The 23903-nt window shown below is 33.1% G+C and overlaps 10 protein-coding genes across 10 annotated transcripts; 4 read left to right on the top strand and 6 right to left on the bottom strand.

Annotated features, from left to right (window-relative positions):
• Nucleotides 1–1469: 1469 nt before the first annotated feature.
• On the top strand, nt 1470–2739 carry ASCRUDRAFT_146380 (uncharacterized protein). The gene is made up of 2 exons (XM_020189236.1): nt 1470–2026; nt 2103–2739. The coding sequence occupies exons 1-2, from the start codon at nt 1807–1809 to the stop codon at nt 2498–2500; spliced, it is 618 nt and encodes a 205-aa protein (XP_020047429.1). The 5' UTR covers nt 1470–1806; the 3' UTR covers nt 2501–2739.
• Nucleotides 2740–2977: 238 nt separating this feature from the next.
• Nucleotides 2978–6004, bottom strand: ASCRUDRAFT_8073 (Zn(II)2Cys6 transcription factor; the record flags this gene model as incomplete). The annotated part of the gene is made up of 1 exon (XM_020194530.1): nt 2978–6004. One exon carries the CDS (start codon nt 6002–6004, stop codon nt 2978–2980), a length of 3027 nt encoding a protein of 1008 aa, XP_020047428.1.
• Nucleotides 6005–7313: 1309 nt separating this feature from the next.
• ASCRUDRAFT_27282 (kinase-like protein) lies at nt 7314–8336 on the top strand (the record flags this gene model as incomplete). The annotated part of the gene is made up of 1 exon (XM_020189994.1): nt 7314–8336. A coding segment is annotated over one exon (1023 nt), but the record flags the coding sequence as incomplete, so codon positions are not given.
• A 1211-nt stretch (nt 8337–9547) lies between these two features.
• ASCRUDRAFT_75844 (uncharacterized protein) lies at nt 9548–10068 on the bottom strand. The gene has a single exon (XM_020193237.1). It carries the CDS (start codon nt 9830–9832, stop codon nt 9644–9646), a length of 189 nt encoding a protein of 62 aa, XP_020047426.1. The 5' UTR covers nt 9833–10068; the 3' UTR covers nt 9548–9643.
• VPS68 (Vps68p) lies at nt 9846–10473 on the top strand (the record flags this gene model as incomplete). The annotated part of the gene is made up of 2 exons (XM_020190564.1): nt 9846–9953; nt 10018–10473. 2 exons carry the CDS (start codon nt 9846–9848, stop codon nt 10471–10473), a joined length of 564 nt encoding a protein of 187 aa, XP_020047425.1.
• A 1056-nt stretch (nt 10474–11529) lies between these two features.
• MCK1 (serine/threonine/tyrosine protein kinase MCK1) lies at nt 11530–12726 on the bottom strand (the record flags this gene model as incomplete). The annotated part of the gene is made up of 1 exon (XM_020190533.1): nt 11530–12726. The coding sequence occupies one exon, from the start codon at nt 12724–12726 to the stop codon at nt 11530–11532; it is 1197 nt and encodes a 398-aa protein (XP_020047424.1).
• Nucleotides 12727–14257: 1531 nt separating this feature from the next.
• On the bottom strand, nt 14258–15673 carry SLX5 (SUMO-targeted ubiquitin ligase complex subunit SLX5; the record flags this gene model as incomplete). Its single annotated transcript, XM_020194545.1, has 1 exon — nt 14258–15673. The coding sequence occupies one exon, from the start codon at nt 15671–15673 to the stop codon at nt 14258–14260; it is 1416 nt and encodes a 471-aa protein (XP_020047423.1).
• A 1996-nt stretch (nt 15674–17669) lies between these two features.
• On the top strand, nt 17670–19326 carry ASCRUDRAFT_75840 (uncharacterized protein). Its single transcript, XM_020193236.1, has one exon. The coding sequence runs from the start codon at nt 17684–17686 to the stop codon at nt 19265–19267; it is 1584 nt and encodes a 527-aa protein (XP_020047422.1). The 5' UTR covers nt 17670–17683; the 3' UTR covers nt 19268–19326.
• A 554-nt stretch (nt 19327–19880) lies between these two features.
• Nucleotides 19881–22613, bottom strand: PET127 (Pet127p; the record flags this gene model as incomplete). Its single annotated transcript, XM_020191782.1, has 1 exon — nt 19881–22613. One exon carries the CDS (start codon nt 22611–22613, stop codon nt 19881–19883), a length of 2733 nt encoding a protein of 910 aa, XP_020047421.1.
• A 444-nt stretch (nt 22614–23057) lies between these two features.
• Nucleotides 23058–23563, bottom strand: NTF2 (Ran GTPase-binding protein NTF2; the record flags this gene model as incomplete). The annotated part of the gene is made up of 2 exons (XM_020191781.1): nt 23058–23407; nt 23542–23563. The coding sequence occupies 2 exons, from the start codon at nt 23561–23563 to the stop codon at nt 23058–23060; spliced, it is 372 nt and encodes a 123-aa protein (XP_020047420.1).
• Between the last annotated feature and the right edge of the window lie 340 nt (nt 23564–23903).

Genomic DNA, 23903 nt, shown 5'->3' with positions numbered 1-23903 from the left:
TGGCGAAAAGATTTTAAAAAAAGGTAGTTTTGATAACAAATCTACCAATCACAACAATATCGAAAACACAATATCGAAAATTGCCATCTTTCATAAATACTTCAATAATAACAATGATTATAACTATTTAATTGATCATTACCAATCCTTTTTACCAGATAGTTCAAATAAATTATTATCAGATATATTTCCTACTATTTTATCAACTCACAACTACAGGATTCCTAAAAAGCTAAGATTTGTCCATAAAATACTTTCCAAGTTATTAGTCAATCATAAATCATCAAAATTTACTTATAAACATATTTTTGACAAAAAATGTCCACAGCAAGAAATCTCAGCGAATGAAATCATTAAAAACTCCACTGATATTAAAGATGTCATTCGATTTACAATTACAGTTGTTGATAAAATATTTCCAATTGAATTAATTGGAACTAAAAAAAATAAAGCTGTATTATTTTCCAGTATGTTTATTTTTTTAATTTTTTTTGATTTTTTTTGATTTTTTAAGCTGATTTGATAATCGAATGGCTTACTGACAAAAATTTCTATTGTAGAGATATCTAAATATATTCTCATGTCAAAGAAACAATCATTCAAAATTGATCAATTGATTTTAAATATCAAATTAAAAGAAGTGCCTTGGTTAGGGAAAAAGACTACTGCAAAATTAAATAAACAAGATTTTGAAAAAAGATTATCCCTATTGAAATTCTATATTAATTGGTTTTTCCAAAAATTTTTAAATAACTTATTGTCAACTTTTTTTCATTTAACTGAAGGTCTAACATCAAATACTCTATATTTTCGTCATAATGTTTGGAATAAGTTATCAAAACCATTTTTGGATAGATATTTCAATACTCATTTATTGAAACATGACATTGTAGACTCAAAAGCAAACACATTTAAAGAAACAAGTCATTATTTTTCACAATTAAAACTTTTACCCAAAAAATCTGATTTCAGAATAATCAGTAAACCATACAAGGGAGAAAAAGGTGATGTAAGTATTTTTTTTATTTTAAACAAAAAAATTACTTACTAATATTTGTTTTATGTTCTTAAGTTTGGTCATTTTAATCATCTCAATTCTGAAATTGTTCCCATCAAAAATATTTTAAAGTTTATAAGATTTAACTCATCTTACAAGCTTCCAAGACTAAAAAATATACAAGATATCTTTTTAAATATTGAAAAATTCAAAAATGTTCTCAAAAAATCAAATAATGGGATTTTGTATGTATCATTAAAGTTTTCTGGAAAATATTTTGTCTAAAAAGCATTTAACTAACAATAGAATTTATCAAAAATAATAGGCCAACTTTATATGTTGTTAAATTCGATATTAAAGGTTGCTTTGATTCAATTCCAGCAAAAGAAGTCCTTAATATCTCTCAAAATTTAGTTGATGCATCTTTTTTCTATAGTCCAACAGAAACTCATAATTTCAGCAACAATAAACTTAAATCAGTTGCATCTGTTGGATATTTGGCAGAAATTAATGAAATCAATAAACCATTTAGCAATTGTTTGATAGAAAACAAAAATAAAATTTTGGTGTTTAATAGGGCAGAAATTTTAGAGATAATTAAGAATCAGGTTAAAAAAACTGCATTGAAAATTAAACTGGATGTATATATCAGAAAAAGAGGAATTTTTCAGGGATTTGGTTTGTCATCAAGTTTCTGTGATTTGGTTTATGATCATTTTTTAGAAAAAATCCTATTTAATATCGATCTCTCAAAGATTTTGATTTTGAGATTTGTTGATGATTTTTTAATAATTTCTTCCAGAAAATCCATGGCAATTGAGAATTATCAAAAAATTAAAAATGGTCTTCAAGAATATTCAATTTCATTAAACAACAACAAAATATCATCAAATTTCTTTGATCTGAGCATTGCTCAAGAAAACACCAGCAATATCTTGAATCAGTCACAATTTATATTGTTTTGTGGTTTGAATATTTGCACAAGATCATTAAACATTGTAAAAATTCCCAATAAGCTTCATCTCAATTGTAAGTATGATTTTGAAGCTATATTCAAATTGAATTTATTACTGAAAGTACTAACATTCATTTTTATTTCAAAAAGCCGTCACTTCTATTAAAAAATTGTATTATTTTTTAAGAAAATTACACATTTTAAGATTAAAATCTTCAATTAATGGTCATAATTTATCCAATCTTCATTTTGTGAAATTAAATATTTATATTTGTGTCCAAAATATTGCAAATTGTTTAGTTACTTATACACACAACTTTTCATTTGAACTAGATCTATTTAAATTGTTTTTCAAAGATATCATTAGTTCAACTTTCACCCAATTAAATTCTTATAAGAAAATCAATATTGGAGATACAAAATTTCTAAAAACAATAATAAATGTTTGCGCATCAGCATTCTTAATGGAATTCAATAATTCAAATACAAAGTTAAAAGAAATCAGCTATTTTTTGCAGTATATTCATTTAAAGTATTTTTTGTATTAAAGTTAGACTTAGAAGCCCAGCATACTTGTTTTCATAAGGTTTAAAGTAATAATTACTAAATCTATTGTTGATTTAAATATTGATATTGTAATAAAAAACCTAAGCCTTATCAAAGGATATATAATATAAAAACTTTCAAAAAAACCAATTTATATTGACAAAACCTAAATTAATGATTAATAGTTCATTTGAAATAGCTATTTTTAATATAAAATATAGTCAAATAATAATACTAACGAACGGATGCACCTTTCTCGAGTTTTAATTAAATTATTTTAAAAATAAATTCCTTGAACAATCGATTTCTTAATCTATAACTATAATCCAGACTGTTTTTCAAGATACTATTTTTAAATTTTTTTTTTCTTTCTTTCTTTCTTTCTTTAAAACTGCCTTTATTCTAAACTAGATTATGGAAAAGAAAAGATTTTACACAACTAGTTGCATATTTTAATGTAATCCTAATATGATATCTTTTTATATGGGTAAAAAATCTATTCCACTTTGCAACCAATCTTTACCACCAAGAATTTCCTCACATGTTTTACCAGTCGACCAAACTTCTTGAACAATACTTTTCAATGTGAATAAGTTGCCCAATTTCACAGTCTCATATAATGTATCAATAAATTTTAGTAAATTTTTTCTTTGATACTCTGTTGTTGACTCACAGCCGATCAAGAGAATTGGATAAACCATTTGTGTTATTATTGGAGAACTAGAATCCATTCCTTGATAAGCTTCAATAAATTCATCGATATAGCCATTGATTTTATCTTTATACTGAGCATCAGGTTTAACAATTTTAGTCAAGATAACTAAACAACACATAGACCAACATTTTGCGCCTTTTAGTCTTAGTATGTAACTTTCATGTTGACTTAAAACTTTTCTCGATGATATATTTTTTTGGGATTTTGTGCCAGTTAAAATTGAGTTAACATTTTCGATGTCAGCCTCTTGGTTATAGTTGACATATTCTCTATAATTTAAAAAATCAGCTTTTAGTTCGTTGTATCTATTCATTTTTGTCTGGTCGTTATTGATGTAGTTATATTTTAAATCTCTTTTTAGAAAGCATAATTTAAAGATACTTTTAAAGATTTCTCCTGGACAGCCTAAAACTCTTGCCATGCTGATTTTATCGTTTTTTGTTCCATACCATTCAGGATTACTATAGGGCAATCTACAATCAGGAGAAATTAGAGCAGTGACAGCATCATACCATGATAGTATACAGATAATAGCTTGGGATTGATTAATTTGTTTTAAAGCCGATTCAAAAATTGAGTCCTCGACGATGCTTGCAAACAATTTTAAAAAGACTCTTGTTAATGAAGACCTACCACTTTCGATTACGCCAAATAATAAATGAACTAAAATCAAGAGTAAAATAACAAAGAAACCAGACTGTTGTTTTCTAATAGTTTCATCTTTTAGGTTCCCAACAACTCTTGTAATATTTATATCATCGTCGTTATTAGTGATTTCAATGTTATCATTATTCTCATTAATAATACTATTGATGTTGTTGATATTATTATTAAGAGCGGTAAGAATTTCATTGTTGTTGTTGTTGTTGTTGTTGTTGAAAGTGTTTTTGTTTTTAAAATTGTTTTTATTCATTTCTCTGTGTCTGCTTCTTTTATTTATATAGGTGACTAGGTAATTTAAGGTGTTTTTAATATGACTTAGGCCTTTATTATAGAATTCTTTAACACCTTTTGTTTCGTAAAGATGCATGCAACTTAGAGAAATGAAGCAAGATTTTGCTATTTCAAAGTCGCAGTATTTTAGGGCTAATTCAGGCCAGGGAGAGTTTGGATGAGCATCCAATAGAGGTAGTAGTTTTTTGAAGAAATGTTTTAGCATCATGTTTTCTTCGGAGTAGGATAGAGTTGTATTTGAGTATAGGTTATTAATGTTGTTGTTGATGAAATTTTCAATGTCTTTATTTAGTTGAGTGGTGTTGGGAGAGTTGTGGGAAGATACGTAGTTTGTTGTAGTTGATTTTTCAACGTTGACAAAGATGTTATTGTTTATGATGTGGTTGAGATGTAGTTTATGGCTATTGTTTAAGATGTCTTCGTCATCATCATTGTTATCATCGTTGTTGTCATATTTGTCGTTATGCTGATTATTATTATTAAGATCCAGCTTAATATTAGTATTATTAAAATTTTTATGAATATTAGGGTGAATATTAGGATGGTTATTATGGATAGTGTTGTTATGATTTATATCATTTGATATAAATGAGTGATTGTTTGAGTAAATGTTATTATTGTTATTATTGTTATTATTGTTATAATTATTATTATTATTATTGTTGTTATTGTTGTTGTTAATGTTATTTTGATTAAAGTTTGAATAATTTGAATTGAATTTAGTTGTTGGTAAAGAGTTGTGTAATAGGTAATCTAGGCCATCATAAAGGATATTTTGGGTTTGGTTGTTGTTGAAGTTGATATTGTTGTTTAAGTTTGCGTAAAACTGTTGGAAGATGTTATTGAAAAGAGTGTCAGGATCTTGGATAAAGGAGATCAGAGGAGAGAGAGAGTTGTTTGAGTTGATGGAGGTGATTGAGTGAGGAGAGTTGTTTGAGTAGGAGGTTGATTTTTTCAAGGGAATTGAGTTGGATTGAAAATTGTTGTCGTGAGTATCATTATCATTATCATTATCATTATTATCATTATCATTATCATTATTATCATTATCATTATTATTATTATCATTATCATTATTATCATTATTATTATTATTATTATTGTTATTGTTATTGTTATTGTTATTATTATTCGTCATTATTGAATTTGAGAGAGACATTGGGGTTGACGCCGGAAGAGAAATAGTTTCATTATCATTGGTGATATTGTTATTGGTGATGTTGTGATTAGCGATGTTATCGTCAGTAATGCTATTGTCAGCAATGTTATCATCAGCAATGTTATGATTAGAAGCACTATCATAGTTGTTATGAGAGTTGCTTAGTATAATGTTGGGATCGTTTGTATTGAAGCCATTCAAGTTGTTATCTTCAGTGGTGAATTTTTGATTAAAATTGAACTGAATTTCAACTTGATTATTATCGGTATTGTTGTCAGGATTTTTGAGGACAGTGTCTATTTGGTTACTGTTGGCGATGTTGTTTTTGATGTTGTCGGCAATGATTTTGTCGTTGAGGATGGTGTCAGTGAGGATGGTGGGATTGTCATGCTTGATGTTGTTGATGAGGGTGTTTTTGCTTCTTGCTTTGAGGCTCTCGCTGAGCCGTGGTCTGCCTCTGAAACCATATTTGACTATTTCGCCCTTCGAGTTCTTGGTGATGCCATTAACAAGGTTGTTTCTGCTGTCGTCGACATCGAAACTGAGTCTTATTCCGTAGCCCTCGCAGGTTCTGTTGCTTTTGGTGCAATTCTGGCAGTGAGGTTTAGCCTCGTCGCACTTTCTTCGTCTGGCTTTGCAGGTCCAGCAGCCAGTTCGAACTCGAGTGATCTTGGCCATGTTGTAGAATAAGTGGAGGCGATGAGCAAAATAGAAGAATGTCGGAGGATATATAGGAAGCTAGCAGAATAATTGGCAGCAGCTGTGCGATAGCAGTGGATTGGAAATTGTTTCTTGAAAAAGATGCTTCGGCTTCTAAAAAATCTCCCAAACCAGTAAAAATAAAACCTCCAGATCAAAAGCCAGCACAGTGGATGCGCTCCCGTATGCGGTCACACGCAGAAATACATCATCCAGCGCACAAAATCACAGACACACATAATAAAGCATGAACGCACCACCGCGCATGACCACACAGACCCCGCGTTTGGGGTCTACTCCTGTCAGACCCCTGATAAATATAGCCTCACGCGCAGCACACGCAGCTCTCCGTGCTGCTTTTGCTGCTCTGTCCCACTTTGTCCTTCTGCTCTTCTGCGTCTGCTTCCTCTGCTTCAGCTTTCCTCGCCTTCTCTGCTTCTTGCTTCCTACGCCTGTGCTCGTTTGGATTTCTCGTTTCGTACTACTTCCCCTTATCACAAGGAGCCCACTTGTGCTCAAACACTGCGACTAACAACAACAACAACAGTTTCTCTACTCCATACGTTATCAACCTTCGCACCTTCACACCTTCAGGTATAAACAGAAAGATAAATATAGCCAAATCAACCTCAAATCGTCCTCTACAGCTTTCTCTTTTTGCTGCTTGTGCTCGTTAACCAACCTTTCCTCTGCTTTCTCACACTTCAGCACTCTTTCAGCACTTATCCAACACTGTTTCTCACATTTTTCACTATTTTTCATCGTTTTAGCTGGTTTTTCTTCTCTCACTTTCTTTTTTTTTCACTCCCACTAGCCTAATACTCTGATTCCTGGCTGTTTCTCACCCATTTTATCTCCTGCTCTTACTTCTTTTGTCTCTGATTTAAACAGCCTGATTTCTTCGCATTATATCCTCGTTACTTTTCTCCTCCCTCTGATTTCTCATCTCTCATCTCTCATCTCTCTCCAAATCTCACATCGATATACTATACTATAGACTGTAGTAACTAATTAATTTTTTCCTTGTATTAATTTCTTAGTTACTTCATCTCCCAACATATTAATCTAACACTCGTCCATTTCCTCCATCACCTGTTTTTGTTTTTTTTCCCTCATCCCTTATCCCTCTATCTATCCTGGTCTAACCCAATCGACTCAACTCCTATTTACCTTTATTATTTGCATGATATAATATCTATCACAATAACAATAATAACAACAGTAATAATAATAACAACAATATTAATAACAATTTTACCCACCTCATTTACTTGAAATCCACTTGCAAATGTCTCAAGTTCACTCTTCCAATGTTGTCGGCGTTCACTACAAAGTTGGCAAAAAAATAGGTGAGGGCTCCTTTGGCATCATCTTCGAGGGCATGAACCTCCTCGCCAACCAACAAGTTGCTATCAAATTCGAACCAAGAAAGTCTGAGGCTCCCCAACTAAGAGACGAATTCAGAGCCTACAGAATCCTTAATGGCTCAATTGGTGTTCCCAACGCATACTACTTTGGCCAGGAGGGCCTCCACAACATCCTCGTCATCGACCTCCTAGGCCCCTCTCTAGAAGACCTTTTTGAATGGTGTGGAAGAAAATTCTCCGTAAAGACAACCATCCAGGTCGCCAAACAAATGATTTCCAGAGTTCAAACCATCCACGAAAACAACCTCATCTACAGAGACATCAAACCAGACAACTTCTTAGTCGCCAACCCAAAATCAAAAAACCCAAACCTCATCTACATTGTCGACTTTGGCATGGCCAAATACTACAGGGACCCCAAATCAAAAGCTCACATCCCTTACAGAGAAAGAAAATCCCTTAGTGGTACCGCTAGATATATGAGTATAAACACTCACCTCGGAAGAGAACAAAGCAGAAGAGACGACTTGGAATCCCTAGGCCACGTCTTCATGTACTTTCTAAGGGGCTCCTTACCATGGCAGGGCTTAAAGGCTCCCACCAACAAGTTGAAGTATGAAAAAATTGGTGAAAAAAAGCAATCAACTGTTGTTTCCGAACTATGTTACGGCTTTCCCTCTGGCTTTACTGACTACTTGAACTATGTTCGCAATCTAAAATTCGACGAAACACCCAACTACGACTACCTTAGAAGCGTCATGGACAAATCCCTTCAAGATATTGGTGAAAAAGAAGATGGCCACTACGACTGGATGGATCTCAACGCCGGTAAAGGTTGGGACTACCTGATAAACAAAAAACCAAATCTACATGGCTACGGTTATCCAAATCCAAGAAGACATCACCACCAACAAAACAACAACAACAATGCAAACACAAACCAAAATATTAACAACAAGAACAACTCAAATAACCCTCAAAACATTCCTCCAAATAATATTCCTCCAAATAACAACCCCCAAAATAACATCATCAACAACGTCAACAACCAAATCACCTCAAACAACATTAACATCAATAACCCCAACTCAAGATCCAGACAAAATCTCCAAAACCAACAAAACTTACGCCAGAACAACAAAAACAACCTACTCAACCAGAATGGAAGCCCCTCTTCTCCTTACTTGAATAAAAACAATAGCGCCAATAACTACGCCATCAACAACACTTCAAACTACGCTATCGCTCCCAACAGCAAAACTAACCTAGCTCAACAAAACTTGCCAAACAACTTGAATTCAAATAGAAATACTTACAATTCAAAACTATCCAATAACCAATACACCTCAAACAATATGATCAACAATAACCAATTAAATAACCAACATGGTATGAATCCAATCAACGATCAAGGCGAACTAGATTCAATCAACTCAAACAAAAATAAATCCTTTTTCCAGAAAGTATGTTGTTGTCTATAAATTTTCATTTACAAAAAAAGAAAAATCTTAGAAAAATCTTAAAAGAAATGAAATGAAAAGAAGAGAAAATCTTTTCATTATCTTCTAATTATAATCTAATCTAATCTAATCTAATTTATTTTATTTTATTTTTTTTATTTATCCTACTCTTAACTCTTAACTCTTTTACTCACTTAATTTAACATTCCATCTCCATCAAAATTACAAAAAAATTACAAAAAAAAAAAAAAAAAATCAATCAAATAAAACCACAGTCTTTTTTATCAAACTTTTTATCTACTTTATATTTTTTATCTTTATTTTGTTAATTAATATTTAATATTTAATTTTTTGGAATATCTTTCTTCAATCGGGTTTTTTTATAATCAAAAGGTAAAAAAATCAGCACTCACAAAGAAAAAGAAATAAAAAAAGAAAGAAAGAAACAGAAAAAGAGAACACTTCTTCTCACCATCTTTCTGCCATTTTCATTTCAGATCATCCTCTTTCTTTTTTAATATTATCTATCTAATTACTTATACATTTTTTTTTCCAATCTTCTTTAAAGAATTGATTTTTCAAACAACAAAGTTCAACTACGACTGTCACCACAAAACTAGCAATCTTCATAATGAACTATCAAAGGTTTTAATTCAATATTGACTATTCAATTACCATTTCTTGGTTCTTTCCCCCCCCCCCCCCATCACATATGAGGCCTAGTTTTAATTTTCTTCATTTGCTTTTTCCATCCCTTTCCATTTTATTTAATTTGATATACTATTTTTTTATTAGAGGTTTCTTTCGTTCACCAATAAATGATCCATAACACTCATCTTCTGTAGAACTGTAGAGCTGCATCTTCTTCTCTTCTCTTCTCTTCTCTTCCCTCCTCTATCCGACCTTCTCATGTGATTGGCCAGCGGCAAACTTCCTCTTCTCTTCTTATCTCCTCTTCTCTTCACCTCTTCACAACTCATCAATCACTTTGCAATGGACGTAGGAACTCACTCAGAAAGACTCTTCAAGTTCAATTTGCCCTTCAAGTTGCCTTCATCCACTGTTCTCAGAGCTGCTGGTGTCTATCTTAGTGGCATTTTGGTATGTTTCCCATCCCGCCCCTATCTTTCTTCTTCCTGCTTTGTTACTAACTGTTGCTTCTCAGTACTCTGTGGGCTTTTGGTTCTTGGTCGATGCCTCGATATATAGCAAAACAGTCAATGCCTCTATAGTCCATGTCACTTTTGTTGACTGGATCCCAGGCATCTGCTCGTCGTTGGGAATGTTTGTAGTGAACTCCATCGACAAAAACAGGCTTTTTAATGATTCCCTCAATGGCAGTGGAGGTGGTGGTCTATCCTCATTTAATGGCGGTCTTTCTTCTACGTCGTGGTACGCAAGACTAATATTGTTCTTTGGTTTCAGTTTGTTGGCTGGTGGTTTAGCTGGTTCTGTGGTTGTGCTCGTTTTGAAGTTCTTGATGAAGGATTTCAATACCTATCCAACGTTGGGGATGGGTGTTGCTAATGTCGTTTGTAACAGCTGCATAATGCTAAGTTGCATTGTATTATGGATCAGTCAAAACATTGAAGATGAATATTCCTACTCATTGGTTTTATAATCGTGAGTATAATTGTGGTCATAATATGATACATATGTATCTTGTATCTTGATAATCAAAATCTGTGCTTTTATGCTTTTAATTTTATTCTTTGGTTCAAACTTATACTATATCCTATCAATGTCTTTTTTTTTTGTTACTGTTTTTTTTTTTTTGGTTTGGGAATTTATAATAATAGTACATGAAAAGCAAAATAAATCAACCTCATCTATTGAAATCAAAGAAAAAATAATAAATAATAAATGAGAATAAAACAGAACTGAATGAAATAAGAGATCAATTATATAATTTGAATTTGAATTTGAATTTGGATTTTAATTTTGAGTAAATGATAAATGATTAATAATAAATAAATATGAATTATACTTATATTTGAATGCTACCCAATTTCATCCATCTATTTGGTGAATTAAGTTATATATTTAAAAAGAAAAAAAAATAATAACATAAATTAAAAATGACTTGATAAAAAAGGTTATTTAATGAGTATTTATATGATTCTTCGAAAAAACAAACAAAGATAATTTAAAAAAAATCAAAAAGATCAAAAAGATCAAAAAAAAATATATATAATTAACAAGCATAAGACATGAAAACTAAGAAACAATAATAATAATTATTAAATAGATAAATTAAAAGAAAAAAAAAATAAATAAAAAAATAAATAAAAATGGAAGAATAATTGTTTTTTTTTTTGTTTTTGAGATTTAATTTATTCTAAATGATTTTTATACTTTTTTTTCATAACTATATTTAAATAAGTAAGTAAGTAAGTAAGTAAATAAATAAATAAATAAATAAATAAATAAATAAATAAATAAATAAATAAATAAATAAATAAATAAATAAATAAATAAATAAATAAATAAATAAANAAATAAATAAATAAATAAATAAATAAATAAATAAATAAATAAATAAATAAATAAATAAATAAATAAATAAATAAATAAATAAATAAATAAATAAAAATAAGTAGACAGATAAATAAATAAGGTATTTAACTTTAATTTTGGTTAATTTTGATTTGATGTTGTGGAAGGTTATTTTTTTCTGTTAGTGATAATTGTAGGGACAAACATATCTCATTTGCTCGCCAATTAAATCTTTTTCAAAGGAGCTGAAATTGAATAAATCAGGGGGATATTGTGGAGAGATGCTGCCTCTTGGTTTCCATTGAAAATCTGGGCCTCTTAATTCATCAAAGTATTTATGGGCTAATATTTGAACGGGAACAAATCTTTCGTTTGGATGGTAACGTAGGATATTGAGTAGTAGATCTATTAATTCGAGAGGAGCATTTCTGAAAATGGTTTTGAATCTTGTTGAGACTCTACCTGCGAATAAAGGAGTTGAGTATAAGGGCCCATCGTATCTTGGATTTGAATTAAAGATGAATAAACGATCAGGAGGGCCTAGGACTTTAGCGATTTCCTTTAGTTGTGAATGGCGGTCCTGACCTTGGAACACAGCTCTACCTAGAGACATTTCACCAACGACGCAACCTAGACCCCAGATGTCGATTTGAGTTGAGTAGTATTGGCAGCCGACTATTAGTTCTGGAGCTCTGTAGAATCTTGAGCAAATGTAGGAAACTGAGGGTTGATCAGATTCCAATCTTTTTGAGGAACCGAAATCGCAGATTTTTAGGATGCCAGTAGATGGGTCTACTAGGATATTTGAAGGTTTTATATCTCTGTGGCAGATGTCTAGGCCATGTAGGTAGAGCATTGCTCTGGCGATTTGGAAGGAGTAGATTTTCAAGTGAGATTGGGGCAAGTAGCGTCTATTTGAGGTGTAGCGATGGATTTCTAGTTGTAGGGATTCTGGGAGACATTCCATTACGAGGTGTTGGTAGATTTTGTTGTCTTGTGGAGCTTTGTAGTTGAAGAAGAATTTCAATTGAATTACGTTTGGATGGTTTGCAGTTCTGAGGATTTCTAGTTCTCTTGATTTGTATTCTGTTTGAGCCGGGACTCTTTTGATTGCAAAAGGGCCATACCAGTTTGGGTTGTTTAAGTTGTTTGAGCTGATTGATGTGATGTCGTCGTTGTTATTGTTATTATTGTTGTTAATTGAGTCAGAGGGAGTATAGGGTCTTAGTTTTGCTTGGACCACTATACCAAAGGCACCTTCACCGATTTTTTTGTATTCTTTTACAATCATAGGAATTGAGTCAGTGGAGTCTTTTGAGTAGACTTGGTTGACGAGGAATTTTGTTACTCTTGTTGAGGAGGAGAGGGAGCTATTCATTTTACTGAGTAGGTAGTTGTGGAAGGAATTTCTTTTTGATAATTGATTGTGGAAAGGATGTGATGAGGAGAGTAGAGATTTTAAAGGATTTGAGGTTGAATTTGAATTAGAGATGGGATGCGAATGTGAATGTGAATTTGAATGGGAGATTGAAATTGAATTTAATTTTAATTTCAATTCTTTTTTTAAATTGAAATTGAATTTAAATTTAGATTTGAATTGGTCTTTTTTATTCTTGTTTTTATTTTTATTTCTATTATTATTATTATTTCTATTATTATTATTATTTCTATTATTATTTACGTTATTATTTATATTTTTATTTTTATCTTTATCTTTATCTTTATCTTTATCTTTATTCTTATCTTTATCTTTATCTTTATCTTTTCCTTTTCCTTTATCTTTATCTTTATCTTTGATATCTTTTAAAGAGGAAAAAGAAGTAGATGAATTTATTTTTGGTTGAATTTCTGGGTAATTGTTAATATTATTGTTATGATTATTATTGTGATTATTGTTATGATTGTTGTTATAATTGTTGTTATGATTATGGTTGTGATGATGATGATGATGATGATGATTATGATTATGATTATGATTATGATTAGAAATAAATAAACGATTCAAGAAATGAGAGGATAAATTATAGAAAAAATGGAAAATTTTTAAAGAGAAAAAAACGAATTTAAAATTTTTGGTGATGAGAATATAGTTATAAACAACGATATAACTAGAAATATAGTAAACGAGTAGAGTACAAAATTTTGTAAAACAAGAGTTAAGAAAGAAAACAAAAAAACAAACCAAAAAAAAGAAGGAGGATTATTTGGTAAATGAATAGGAGGGTTTCAGAGGAACCAGGCAAAGATAAAGAGAGACAGAAAGACAGAGAGAAGGAAAGAGAGAATAAACAGAGAGATAAAAATAAATAAAACGAACCCAATGTAGAGTGAAAATATTCGTGGATTATTATATGGATAAACAGTGAAAAGTGATGAAAAAAAAGGACTAATGCAGGACAGTAATAGTTTAGGCAGGAGAGATGAATAAGCAGCTCAATAAGAATATGAATATGATTATGATTATGATTGAGATTGTAATTACAACTATGATTATGATTGTAATATGATTATGGTTATGCTTGTAGTGGTTGGAGTGAATATGATTGTATTACGATGGAGCTGGATTAAGTGATGGAGCATCCAGGGACTGTTCTGGGTGAATTCTGTGCAAATTCACTCTTATCGCAGTGTTTGAAAGACAGTGTTTGAAGGCGGTGAACAGACGCCAGGAGAAGAAGCAGAGGAAGAGGCAGAAGAGGAAGAAGAGGAAGAAGAGGAAGAAGAGGCAGAAGAGGAAGAAGAGGAAGAAGAGGCAAAACACGCATCACAAGAACACGGGAGAGAAGCAGCACGCGCCACGCACGCGCCACCGCCACTGCGCGTCCGGGCTGTGCTTCCTCTGTTTTTGGTGTTTCTGCTGCTGCTGCTTCCTCTTCTGCCTCTTCTTCCCCCTCTTCGTATTACGCTATCTACTGCATGTACAACTGAGTGAAGTTCTTGCGGAAGACCTTGCCGCAGCTCTGCGACACGCACTTTTTGGGTGCAGCAATGTCGGGGTTGTCCAAGTTCGAGAGTCGCTTGGGTCGCTTTGCTCGCTTTCCTCTGCTGCCAACGTCCTCCACCACAAGGGGGTTGAGAATCCGGTTCACACATCTCCCACAGTACACATGCCCACACTTCGAGAAGAACACCTTCTGGCTCAGCTCCACGTCGAACTGGCTGAGTCGCAAGCTCAACTGGTACGGTGCCTGGCAGTCGTAGATCTTGCTGAGCTTTTTGTACACCATGTTCAAGATCGTGCCCTCGCTCCTGCTGCCCTTACCGCCTTTCCGGCTCTTCTTCTTGCTGCCTTCTTCTCCGCCAACCACCTCGCTGTTGTTGTAGTTCACGACGTAATGGTACAACAACTTTTCCACGTTGTCCTCCTTCCCGATCACCTCTTCATTCACCACCTCTCTTGCAAATTCATCCTCAAAGTAGTTTTCCACAACCTCGATATTGTCCATCTCTTCATCCTTGAATTCCTTTTTGGTCACATTTTTCTCTTCTATTTTCACATCGCCTAAATCATTCTTGTTCTGTTCTTGATTCTCTTTATTCTTGCTTTCCCTGATCTTCTTGATCAAATCATACCTGTTTATCGCTTTATACTCATGTGGAATCCCTTCTCCTAGTATAACTCCACACAATGGACAGCATACTTTGACTTGCGGATCAATCTTGCTCGTATACCCGTTATTCTCTTCTTTCATTTTTTCCAATTGCTTGGTCAATTTCTCTTTATAAACCCTTGAATAGTTTTCCTGTTCTTTGAATCGAGAATTCATCATTCTTTCTTCCTCACTTCGTATCAATCCCATCTCTCGGTTCGTTAGCCCATTGATAATAACCGTGCTGCCACTTCTAGCTCTTGCATCGAAATACTGGTTTTCCAAAATATAATCGTTGAAAAAATCTTCGGCGTCAAACTCCACCTCCTCCTCATCATCAAAATCGGGTTCAAAGAGAATATTACTCCCAAAATCAGTACTACTCCCACGATTATGCAAGTGCGAATGCGAATGCGAATGCGAATGCAAATGGTTATGAAGACGTTCCCATCCCAATCCAAGATCTAGACCCAACCCTATATCTATTCCATGGTTATGTCCACCATTGTGACTATGACGGTGATTGTTTCTATTACTGTTAATTTGATGTCGATAGTTATTATGGTTATTAAATCTCATCATACTCAATCTTCGATGTGCTGGCGCGTAGTTGGAAATTCGGCTCAATGCATTGTTTATACTTGTAGAATTCGTCAACTCCACCAACGCTTGATTTATAGCTCTAATTCCACTTCTAATAAAATTAGTGTTGGTATTGATTTCGTTAGTATTCATTATATTCCGTGTAATAATCTCCTGTATTGGATCGTTAGTCAGGTTATTATTATTATTATTATTATTATTATTATTATTATTATTATTATTATTATTATTATTATTATTATTATTATTATTGCTACTGCTACCGCTGGTACTAGTAGTGTTTATAACTGCGCTAGAACCTCCATAATTTGTAATAGAAGTTGATGGTGCAGTTGCACGATTATTTATAGTGTTATTCTCACTACCAGTGGTTGCAGCACCACCTGTACCACCAGAGGCAATCTGGTTTCTTAAATTTCTTAAATTTCTTAGATTTCTTGAGCTTTGATTGTTCGCAAGATACATGTACCTATCAAACAAACTATCCAGAGCAGAATTTGCAGCAGTAGTAGCACTAGTAGCACTAGTGGCACTAGTACTAGCAACAGTATCATTGTTAGGATTAGTAGTGCCACTGGCTGAATTGAAAGTTCTTGAAGATAAAGGCAATGGTAAGGCACCACCATTTCTTTGCATTTCTTGAAATAATGTTCTATTTCTAGTTGAGCCTAATCTTGGTCGATTAACTCTATCAACTCTAATGATTTGGATATCGTCATCATTAATTGATTCATTAGTGATATTGATGGCTGTGTTATTATCGTTATTATCATTAGTAGTAGTATCATTGGTATCATTAGTATCATTAGTATCATTATTATTATTATTTGTAGTTACAACTGTAGTTATGTTATTATTTAAAGGGGTAGTTGCAGCTGCATTATGATTAGTGCTGGGATTAGTAAAATTGTTTGCTGAATAAGATTGGTTTTCTTCAGATAATGCGCGAGTTCTAGGTTGACGTCTTGAGTAAGAAGTAATGCTGTCATTTTCTTCATATTCACTTATGGATGTATCTTCATTTTCGTCGTCATCATCATGGTCATCCTCATTGATATTGAAAAAAGAGTTATTGCTGTTATTTCCATTATAGAAACGATGGTAAAAACTATCATCACTATTGCTGTCAGATTGATTACTATCTGCCAGATCCAGATTCATGTTCCAGAAAAGTGATCCCAATGCTTCAGAGGGATACATTCCTAGATTGTGCATGTTAGGACTAGCAAGGTGAATAGGAGTGTTGCTTACTCTTCGAATAATTTCATCCACTTCTCTTTGAGTAGCCCCTGAAGTGGCGGTTCTGTTTAAGAAAGAAAGTGGTCTTGCAGCTCTAGCATTCCTAGCAGTTCTTGCAGTCCTTGTGGTCCTAGTGTTTCTTGTGTTTCTGATGTTTCTCGTGGCTCTTGCAGCTCTTGCAGCCCTGGTAGCTGCAGAGTTTGGAGAAGATCTGTTTGGTCTCGATATTCTTCCTCTGCTTCTTGTTGCAACATTCGATCGAGATCTACCTGCTGCTCTAAAAACAGCTGCGTCACCGATTAATGTCGAAACATCGTATGAAAAATTGGTAGTGGGAAGCAGAATGGGTCGTTCTCCTGTTATTTGGATATCGTCGTCGTCGTCGTCGTCGTCATCGTTGCCATCATTATTAGCGTGAGCCGTGGAAGTGTTTGTGGTGTTTCTATGGTTAGTGGAGGTATTAAGTATGGTGTTGGAGCGACTACTGGAATTAGTGCTGAAGGTATTGTGAGCAGACACATTGGCAGCAGAAGCAGCATTGGTGCTGGGGCCATTGAGCAACGTCACATTGTCGCACTCAGAATCGGATCTGACCTCTATAATGTCGTCGCTGCTGCCAGAGGAGGCGTGGGAAGCAGCTCTTTCAAATACTGTGGTCATGGTTGGGGGTTGCTCGAAGAGCAAAACATGAAACTCTGAGCAGAGGGAAGAGAAGAAAGAGAGGGAAGAGGAGGACGAGCAGAAAACGCTCGGGACGGCGAGATACGGCGCCCACAGAGACGGCCTCGGGCCTGGTCGGCGCTTAAGCAGCAGAATCACCATCTTTACCATCTTCTTCTTTTTCTTCTTCTTCTTCTCCACCAACAACACCAACAACAACCACTGGATGCTTTTGCTCGGCCCATGGACTCCTCCAGCAACAGCTTCACCAACCCCCTCAAGATCGCTGTTCGAGACCCAGAACAGAGCCTGTCCAGCGACGCCTATGTCCGGAACAGCAGGCCTCTAGCAGCTCTTCGTTGCAAAGGCGATGGTGCTGCCAACGATGCTCCCAATGCCAGCAGCAAAGATGCCAACGACAGCGAAGACATCGATATTTCTGATTCTGCTCCCAAAATCTCCATTTCCAACAGCTCCTCCAAACTCCATTCCAAGTTCAGCTCATACACTGGTTTCAATCCCAACTACGATTTGCTAGACTCGTTCAATTCAAACAGTAACTACAACAATAGCTCTTCCTCAGAATCAAGTGACCAAGAGGAAAACTTTGATAACTTGGTCCGAAGAAGAAGGATAAGTTCTGATCTATCGAACTCAAATATAAATCCAGACTCAAGAAGAGGCTCTTTAGCCCTTTTAAATAATAATCATACTGCCAATACTCCTACTCCTACTCCTACTCCTGCTACTGCTACTGCTACTGCTACTGCTATTACTACTGTTAATAAACAGGCTATTCCAAACAAATACAACATGAATATATTAAATCAAAATAAAAGAAAATTTTATGCTTTAGAAAATTATAATAGCTCAAATATAAACATCAACAACCCTTTCTCTCTAAATAACTCAAATAATTCAAATAATAATGATTCATTTGAAGATGCATTGATGTCTCTGAGCGATAACGACTCCTCTTCAAACCAACAACAGCGCCCTAATATCGTTTTCAGAAACTTTGTATCAAAATCAAACTTAAAACCCCAATTGAAATCCTTTAGAAGAATAACAAGAGAATTGCAATCCGAATCTCATCCACTAGATAACGAAATCAAACATGAAGCCGCCGTAACTTTCACTCTAAGAGATGAAGATTACATCTTGAAAAATTACAACAATCTAAAAAACAACATCTCCCAGCAAAAGAAACAAAAAAACATCTTCTCAAATATAACCTCTTCAACTAGTATATCAAAATTAAGCCACGATAAAAATTATTTAATGAATTACAACGAAGAAAGTTTAAGAAAAAATCAGCTAATAACAAAAGTAAATGAAGCTTGGAACACTAAAAATAAAAAATTAATGCTATCTCTAAATAATCAACTAGCAAATAATTACATAAATCCAACCACTCCAACCACTCCAACCACCCCAAGTTCTTCTTCCTCAATTGAGCACTCAAAATTATCAAATTCTTTTGATAACCCTGTCACTCCCAAACATAACACAATTTCTAAATTTTTTATAAATGATACTAATCATAATCAATCTTCAAAAAAATTAAATCCAGAAAATCTATCAATTGATACTTCTTCTCCAACCTTAGCAAAAATTGAAACTCCGAGAAATCAAATCTTGAAAAGAAAATTAAATGACGACTATTATTCAAACAATAAAGGAATCTCATATAATAAAAGAAGAGCCGTCTCAACAAGCCCCATATTAACTACTGGTAGCAGTCCCTCATCTTTAATTTCCAAAAGAGGCTTTAAATTAGTTCAGTCCACAAGTGATGACCTAGAGAAAATGTCTCTAAAGGATTAATTTAAACAATTATAAATTTGGTTTCAAATATTTTTATTTTTTTTTATTTTTTTTTTTTTTGGTTTCTGTTTAAACAGAAATAATGATTACTACGTTCTTTTTTTCACATTTATTTTAACTTCTTTTAAAGACTTCACAACAACAAACTCAAAATCATTTTTTTTTTCTCATTTCTTTATTTAAATCATTTTTTGTCACATTTTACCTTTTAAGAATATTTTGTTTTTTTTTGTTCTTTCTTGTTTTTTTTTATTCATTTACATTTTGGTTGCTTTTAATTTTGGTTCGAGTTATATGAAAATTTCATTTTTATCCAATAGTTTTTGAAAATTTTGGATAGGTTTTTTTCTTTCTTTTCTTTTATCTTTTCTTTGTGTTTTGGGAGGTTATCTATAAATTATATCTGTTTTCTATAAATTGGATTTGCTTTGATGCAATTCACCAATACATTTTATTCACTACTATATTATATATTACTTATATCATATCATCAGCAATTGTAGATATTTTTCTATAAAGATCAATTGTATTAAAATTAAATAAAACGTATAAACAAGATTATAAAAAATACATATAAACAACAGCAGCAAATTAAAAGTTTGTTTGGTATTATTTAAGGTGTCCACATAACAGGATTGTTGTTATCTTCTTCAAGACTTTTAGCTCTGCCTCTTTGATCGTATGCTCTTATAGCATAAACAAATTGTTTGGTTGAAGCTAGTTCTTCCAAATTTGTTTCCTTTATTGATTTCTTACCAAGATTGACAATAGAATTTATACACGATGTGTACTGTTGTTCAGCACGATCTTTCTTCATATCCGTAACTGTGTATGCTAATCTCCAATCTGTGTCCACCAGATCTGGGAATGGATATGTTTGTGAACATGTCTCTCCATTCATTAAATGATACACTTTAACCTCAAATCCACGAATTTTACTTTTAATTTCCTGATTTACGACCTCAACTTCTTCCTTTGGTGTGGCAATTCTAAAATTCTTATAGTTGGATCCAAACATTTTCTCTTCAGAATCCGAACCAGTCTTAACAACATCAGTCTTAACATCATCAGTTTTAACATCATTTTCTTTTGTTGATTCTTCTTCTGTTGCAAGTTGAGTGCCATTTTCTTCCTTTCCACTATACAGGTTGATTTCTCCTTCAGTTTCTTTGTCAGCTCGTTCTGCAATTTCAATTTTAGAATCTACGTTATCATCTTGTGTTTCAGTTTCTTGGGTTTCATTTGTTTTTGTATAATCATCAATATTTAATCCGATACCTTGTAATTTAGTATGTTGTAAATCTGTTATTGGAGCAAATAAAACTTTCATTGTAGTGCCACTATTAAATCGATGAGATTCTTTCAAGGCACCATCTGCATGAGTAGTGGTTGTATCAAAAATCATTCTGAAAGAATTTTGAGATTCTTTTGGCTCAAGAGCCATATATTTCTCAATAATTTTATTCATTATATCTTCCCAGATTTTTATTGAAGTTTTTAGTTCAAAGTTAGCAATATGAGAACTAATTTTCTGTTTGTTTTCGTCTTTAGTAAGTTGACCGGTATTTAAGATTGACTGAATTTCAAATGATTCCTTGTCAAAAAAATGACTAAATTCGTTTCGAGCTGCATTAAAATCCTTTTCATTTTCGGTTTCTGTTAATTTGGTGTTATTAGAAGCAAGTGGTTTAACAATTCTGTTTTTGGCTACCCAATAAATATCGTTGTACACATCATTGTCAGTAATCGAGTGAGTAATTTCATCTATTTCTGATAGTGGAAGATACTCAAATCCAAAGATTTTCTTGATATTATGATAGCAAATGAATATTCCATTCATGAATCCCAATCTTGCTTGTAAACCAAATTTACCTAAAGTACTTCTAATTAAATCATGTTTTTCTCTTTCATGGCTTTCAAAGAGACCTGTTTGTTGATTAATTTGATAGCCAGTTTCATTTTTCAATGTTTCCTGAGTATATTTGATATCGTGTCTAATTGAGACAACTGCTCTAGCTTTTAAATCAAAAGTTCCCTTACCAGGTAACCTCTCATCAAAACAATCCAATTGAGACCTCACTAAAAAATTTGAGCATTGAGCATAATGGTATATATTTGGTTCTGGGTCTTCTGCTTCTGTGGTTGAAATATCAGATGGATTTTTAGTTTTGTCAAGTTTATAAGTTTCAAGGAATTGTTTTTCTTCATTTGTTAATAATCTTTCAAAAGAATGTCCTAAGATTGATAAAACCACTTCTTCGTCAGAAAACCTATCGCTGTCTACACAGTAAATGTATTTCTTGTTTTCGTCATTAGTTGGATCTAAGGCTCCTTTTCTTGTTACAATCACTGATACAGGAGACAAGATTGCACCATTAGGAGAAAGAAAAGATCCAGGAAAAGTCTTTGATAATTTCAGAAGATTGCATGGTCTGTTATTTGATAATAATCTGTGAAAAGAACTCAATACTTTTGTTATTGAAGATGTTGAACTATAAAACTGGATATCGTTAAACGTTGATGATTTTGATTTTTTGTCTGTTTTTTTTGGATCCGTTTTACCTATTGCTTTTCGAGCCAATCCGTTAAGTTGATTTAATTTTTGAGAGACTGTTAAACTACCTTTATCACTTGATGAAGGAATGAATGAACCAACTTTGGAGTAATCAAATTGATCTATTGGCAAGACATTTCTTAAAAAGGGCGTAAAGTTAAAAACATTTGAGAACGAATCCTTCAAAGGATAGAAACAATTGGGATGAAATAAAACTCTTGATAAATTGTGTGCTAATTTCGGTATCAACTTCAACTGACTGAGAGTATTAATTTTTCTATACTCGTTATCAATAGTAATTGATGAATCCTTCAATACGTCGTCATACTTGTTGAAATTAATAGGTTCAAAATCCAATGAAGCAGGATTAATAACATTTAATGCAGTATCAGATGAAGATTTTTTGTCGAGATCGAGACGGATATATCTCGCGACAAAATTTTTAATATCTTTATTGGTTTTTAGATTTTTCTTTTTAAAGAAAGGTTGTTTCAGTGTTTTTTCAGTGTTGTTTATATTTCTTTCTTTAACAAGATGTTTTTGAAGTGTGTTTTTAAGGGGTTTTGGTTTTGATTTTGTTCTTGTTTTCGAAATATTACTTTTTAAATCTTTAATTTTAATATCCTTTTGATTTAATTCGTTGAAAAGAGTTTCATTGAGATGTATCCGTTGAATTTCAACACCATGACTGCTTGGAAGTTTATGGTCTTTTAATTGTTTCTTGACTGAGTAGAAACGCCTGAAGACTAGAGTTCCAGGAACAAACCCTTGGGACTTGTGATAGAAGGACATTGCAAGATAACAGTGGTAAATGGTCTGGCAAGCGAAAAAATTCCAACCACTGATATATATCAGCAGATCAAGATGCTTTTAACAAGTTCAGTTCTTTCAAGCCATTTTGGGTCTGAAAAATTTTTGCATTTCTTTTCGGCAAAATCATGTGTCGGTGTCCCAATGCGGAATATAACAAAAGCCGACCGTTGTCAAACAGCACCACTGCAACGGGTCCTTAAGTGAGATGCGTTAGGTGGAGTGGACACGCGTTGTTTGGCAGCGTCTTCGAAAAGGGCCATGGAGCTGAGAAAGAGAGGAAGATAGTTGTCGAGAAGAGATTAAAAGTGGTTCCAAGACAATAAAACAAAACAATAAGAAGGTAAGCGGTGGTGGAATGGTTGTGAGTGTATAAAAAAAATAATTAATCTGAATTAAATTATACAGTAATCACTGAATAAATCATTAGCAACCGTAAACAAGTCTAAAAATGTCGTTTAAAACGTAATAGCTTCCGCCCTCAGGAACCAAGTGAAAGACTTGAGAATAGTTTTGAGGATTTTGTTCTTCGTCCAACAACAATGAACCAGTGACCATGATCAAAATAGTACCATTTTCTCCAGAGGGTTGAGCATCTAAAGTACTAACTTTGTGAATAACTTTGGTAAAAGGCAATGAAGTTAATTTTTCGATAATTGAGGCAACACCTTGATTTTGAGAAGTCTCGAAAGTCAACATCGAGTTTTCCCTATAGAGATTACCTAATAACGATCTGTCTGAATCGAATTGATTATAATAGAAACCAGTGAATTGGGCTATCGAAATCATAAAATTATTCGTGATGTTAGTTAGCTAACTGGATCCAATCGATTAATAAATAAAATTTCAAACAAAAAGAAAAAAAAGATGAAAAACAAAATCAAATTGCAATCATCAATCAATGACATACTAGCTAAAGCATTATAATCCATATTGACTAAATATAATAGGAAGGAAGCTGTTTATGTTAATATAAAGATTTCATGAAAAACATGCCAAAATAGCAGGTATGAAAAGCCCGATTCAATAACTCCAAAAACATACGTATAGTTAGGGTCTTTGTCTGGCAATACTAAGGCAATTGTTTATCTTGATGATACAAATCAGAGACTGTTATCTAAATCTTAAATTCCTTAAAAGAAACAAAAAAATTCTTCTCACCAACTTTTAAATCTCCTTTTCCAAAATGGTCAGCCGATTTGCACGTGCCAGGGCTTACATCTTACCGCTAACATCCGATTGTTGGATGCTTCCACAGAGCTGGAATGGTTG

The sequence above is a fragment of the Ascoidea rubescens genome, assembly GCF_001661345.1.
Source record: "Ascoidea rubescens DSM 1968 unplaced genomic scaffold ASCRUscaffold_6, whole genome shotgun sequence".
NCBI classification, from domain to species: domain Eukaryota; kingdom Fungi; phylum Ascomycota; class Saccharomycetes; order Ascoideales; family Ascoideaceae; genus Ascoidea; species Ascoidea rubescens.
The sequence above is the reverse complement of the archived record's forward strand: the minus strand, read 5'-3'. Positions and strand labels throughout refer to the sequence as shown.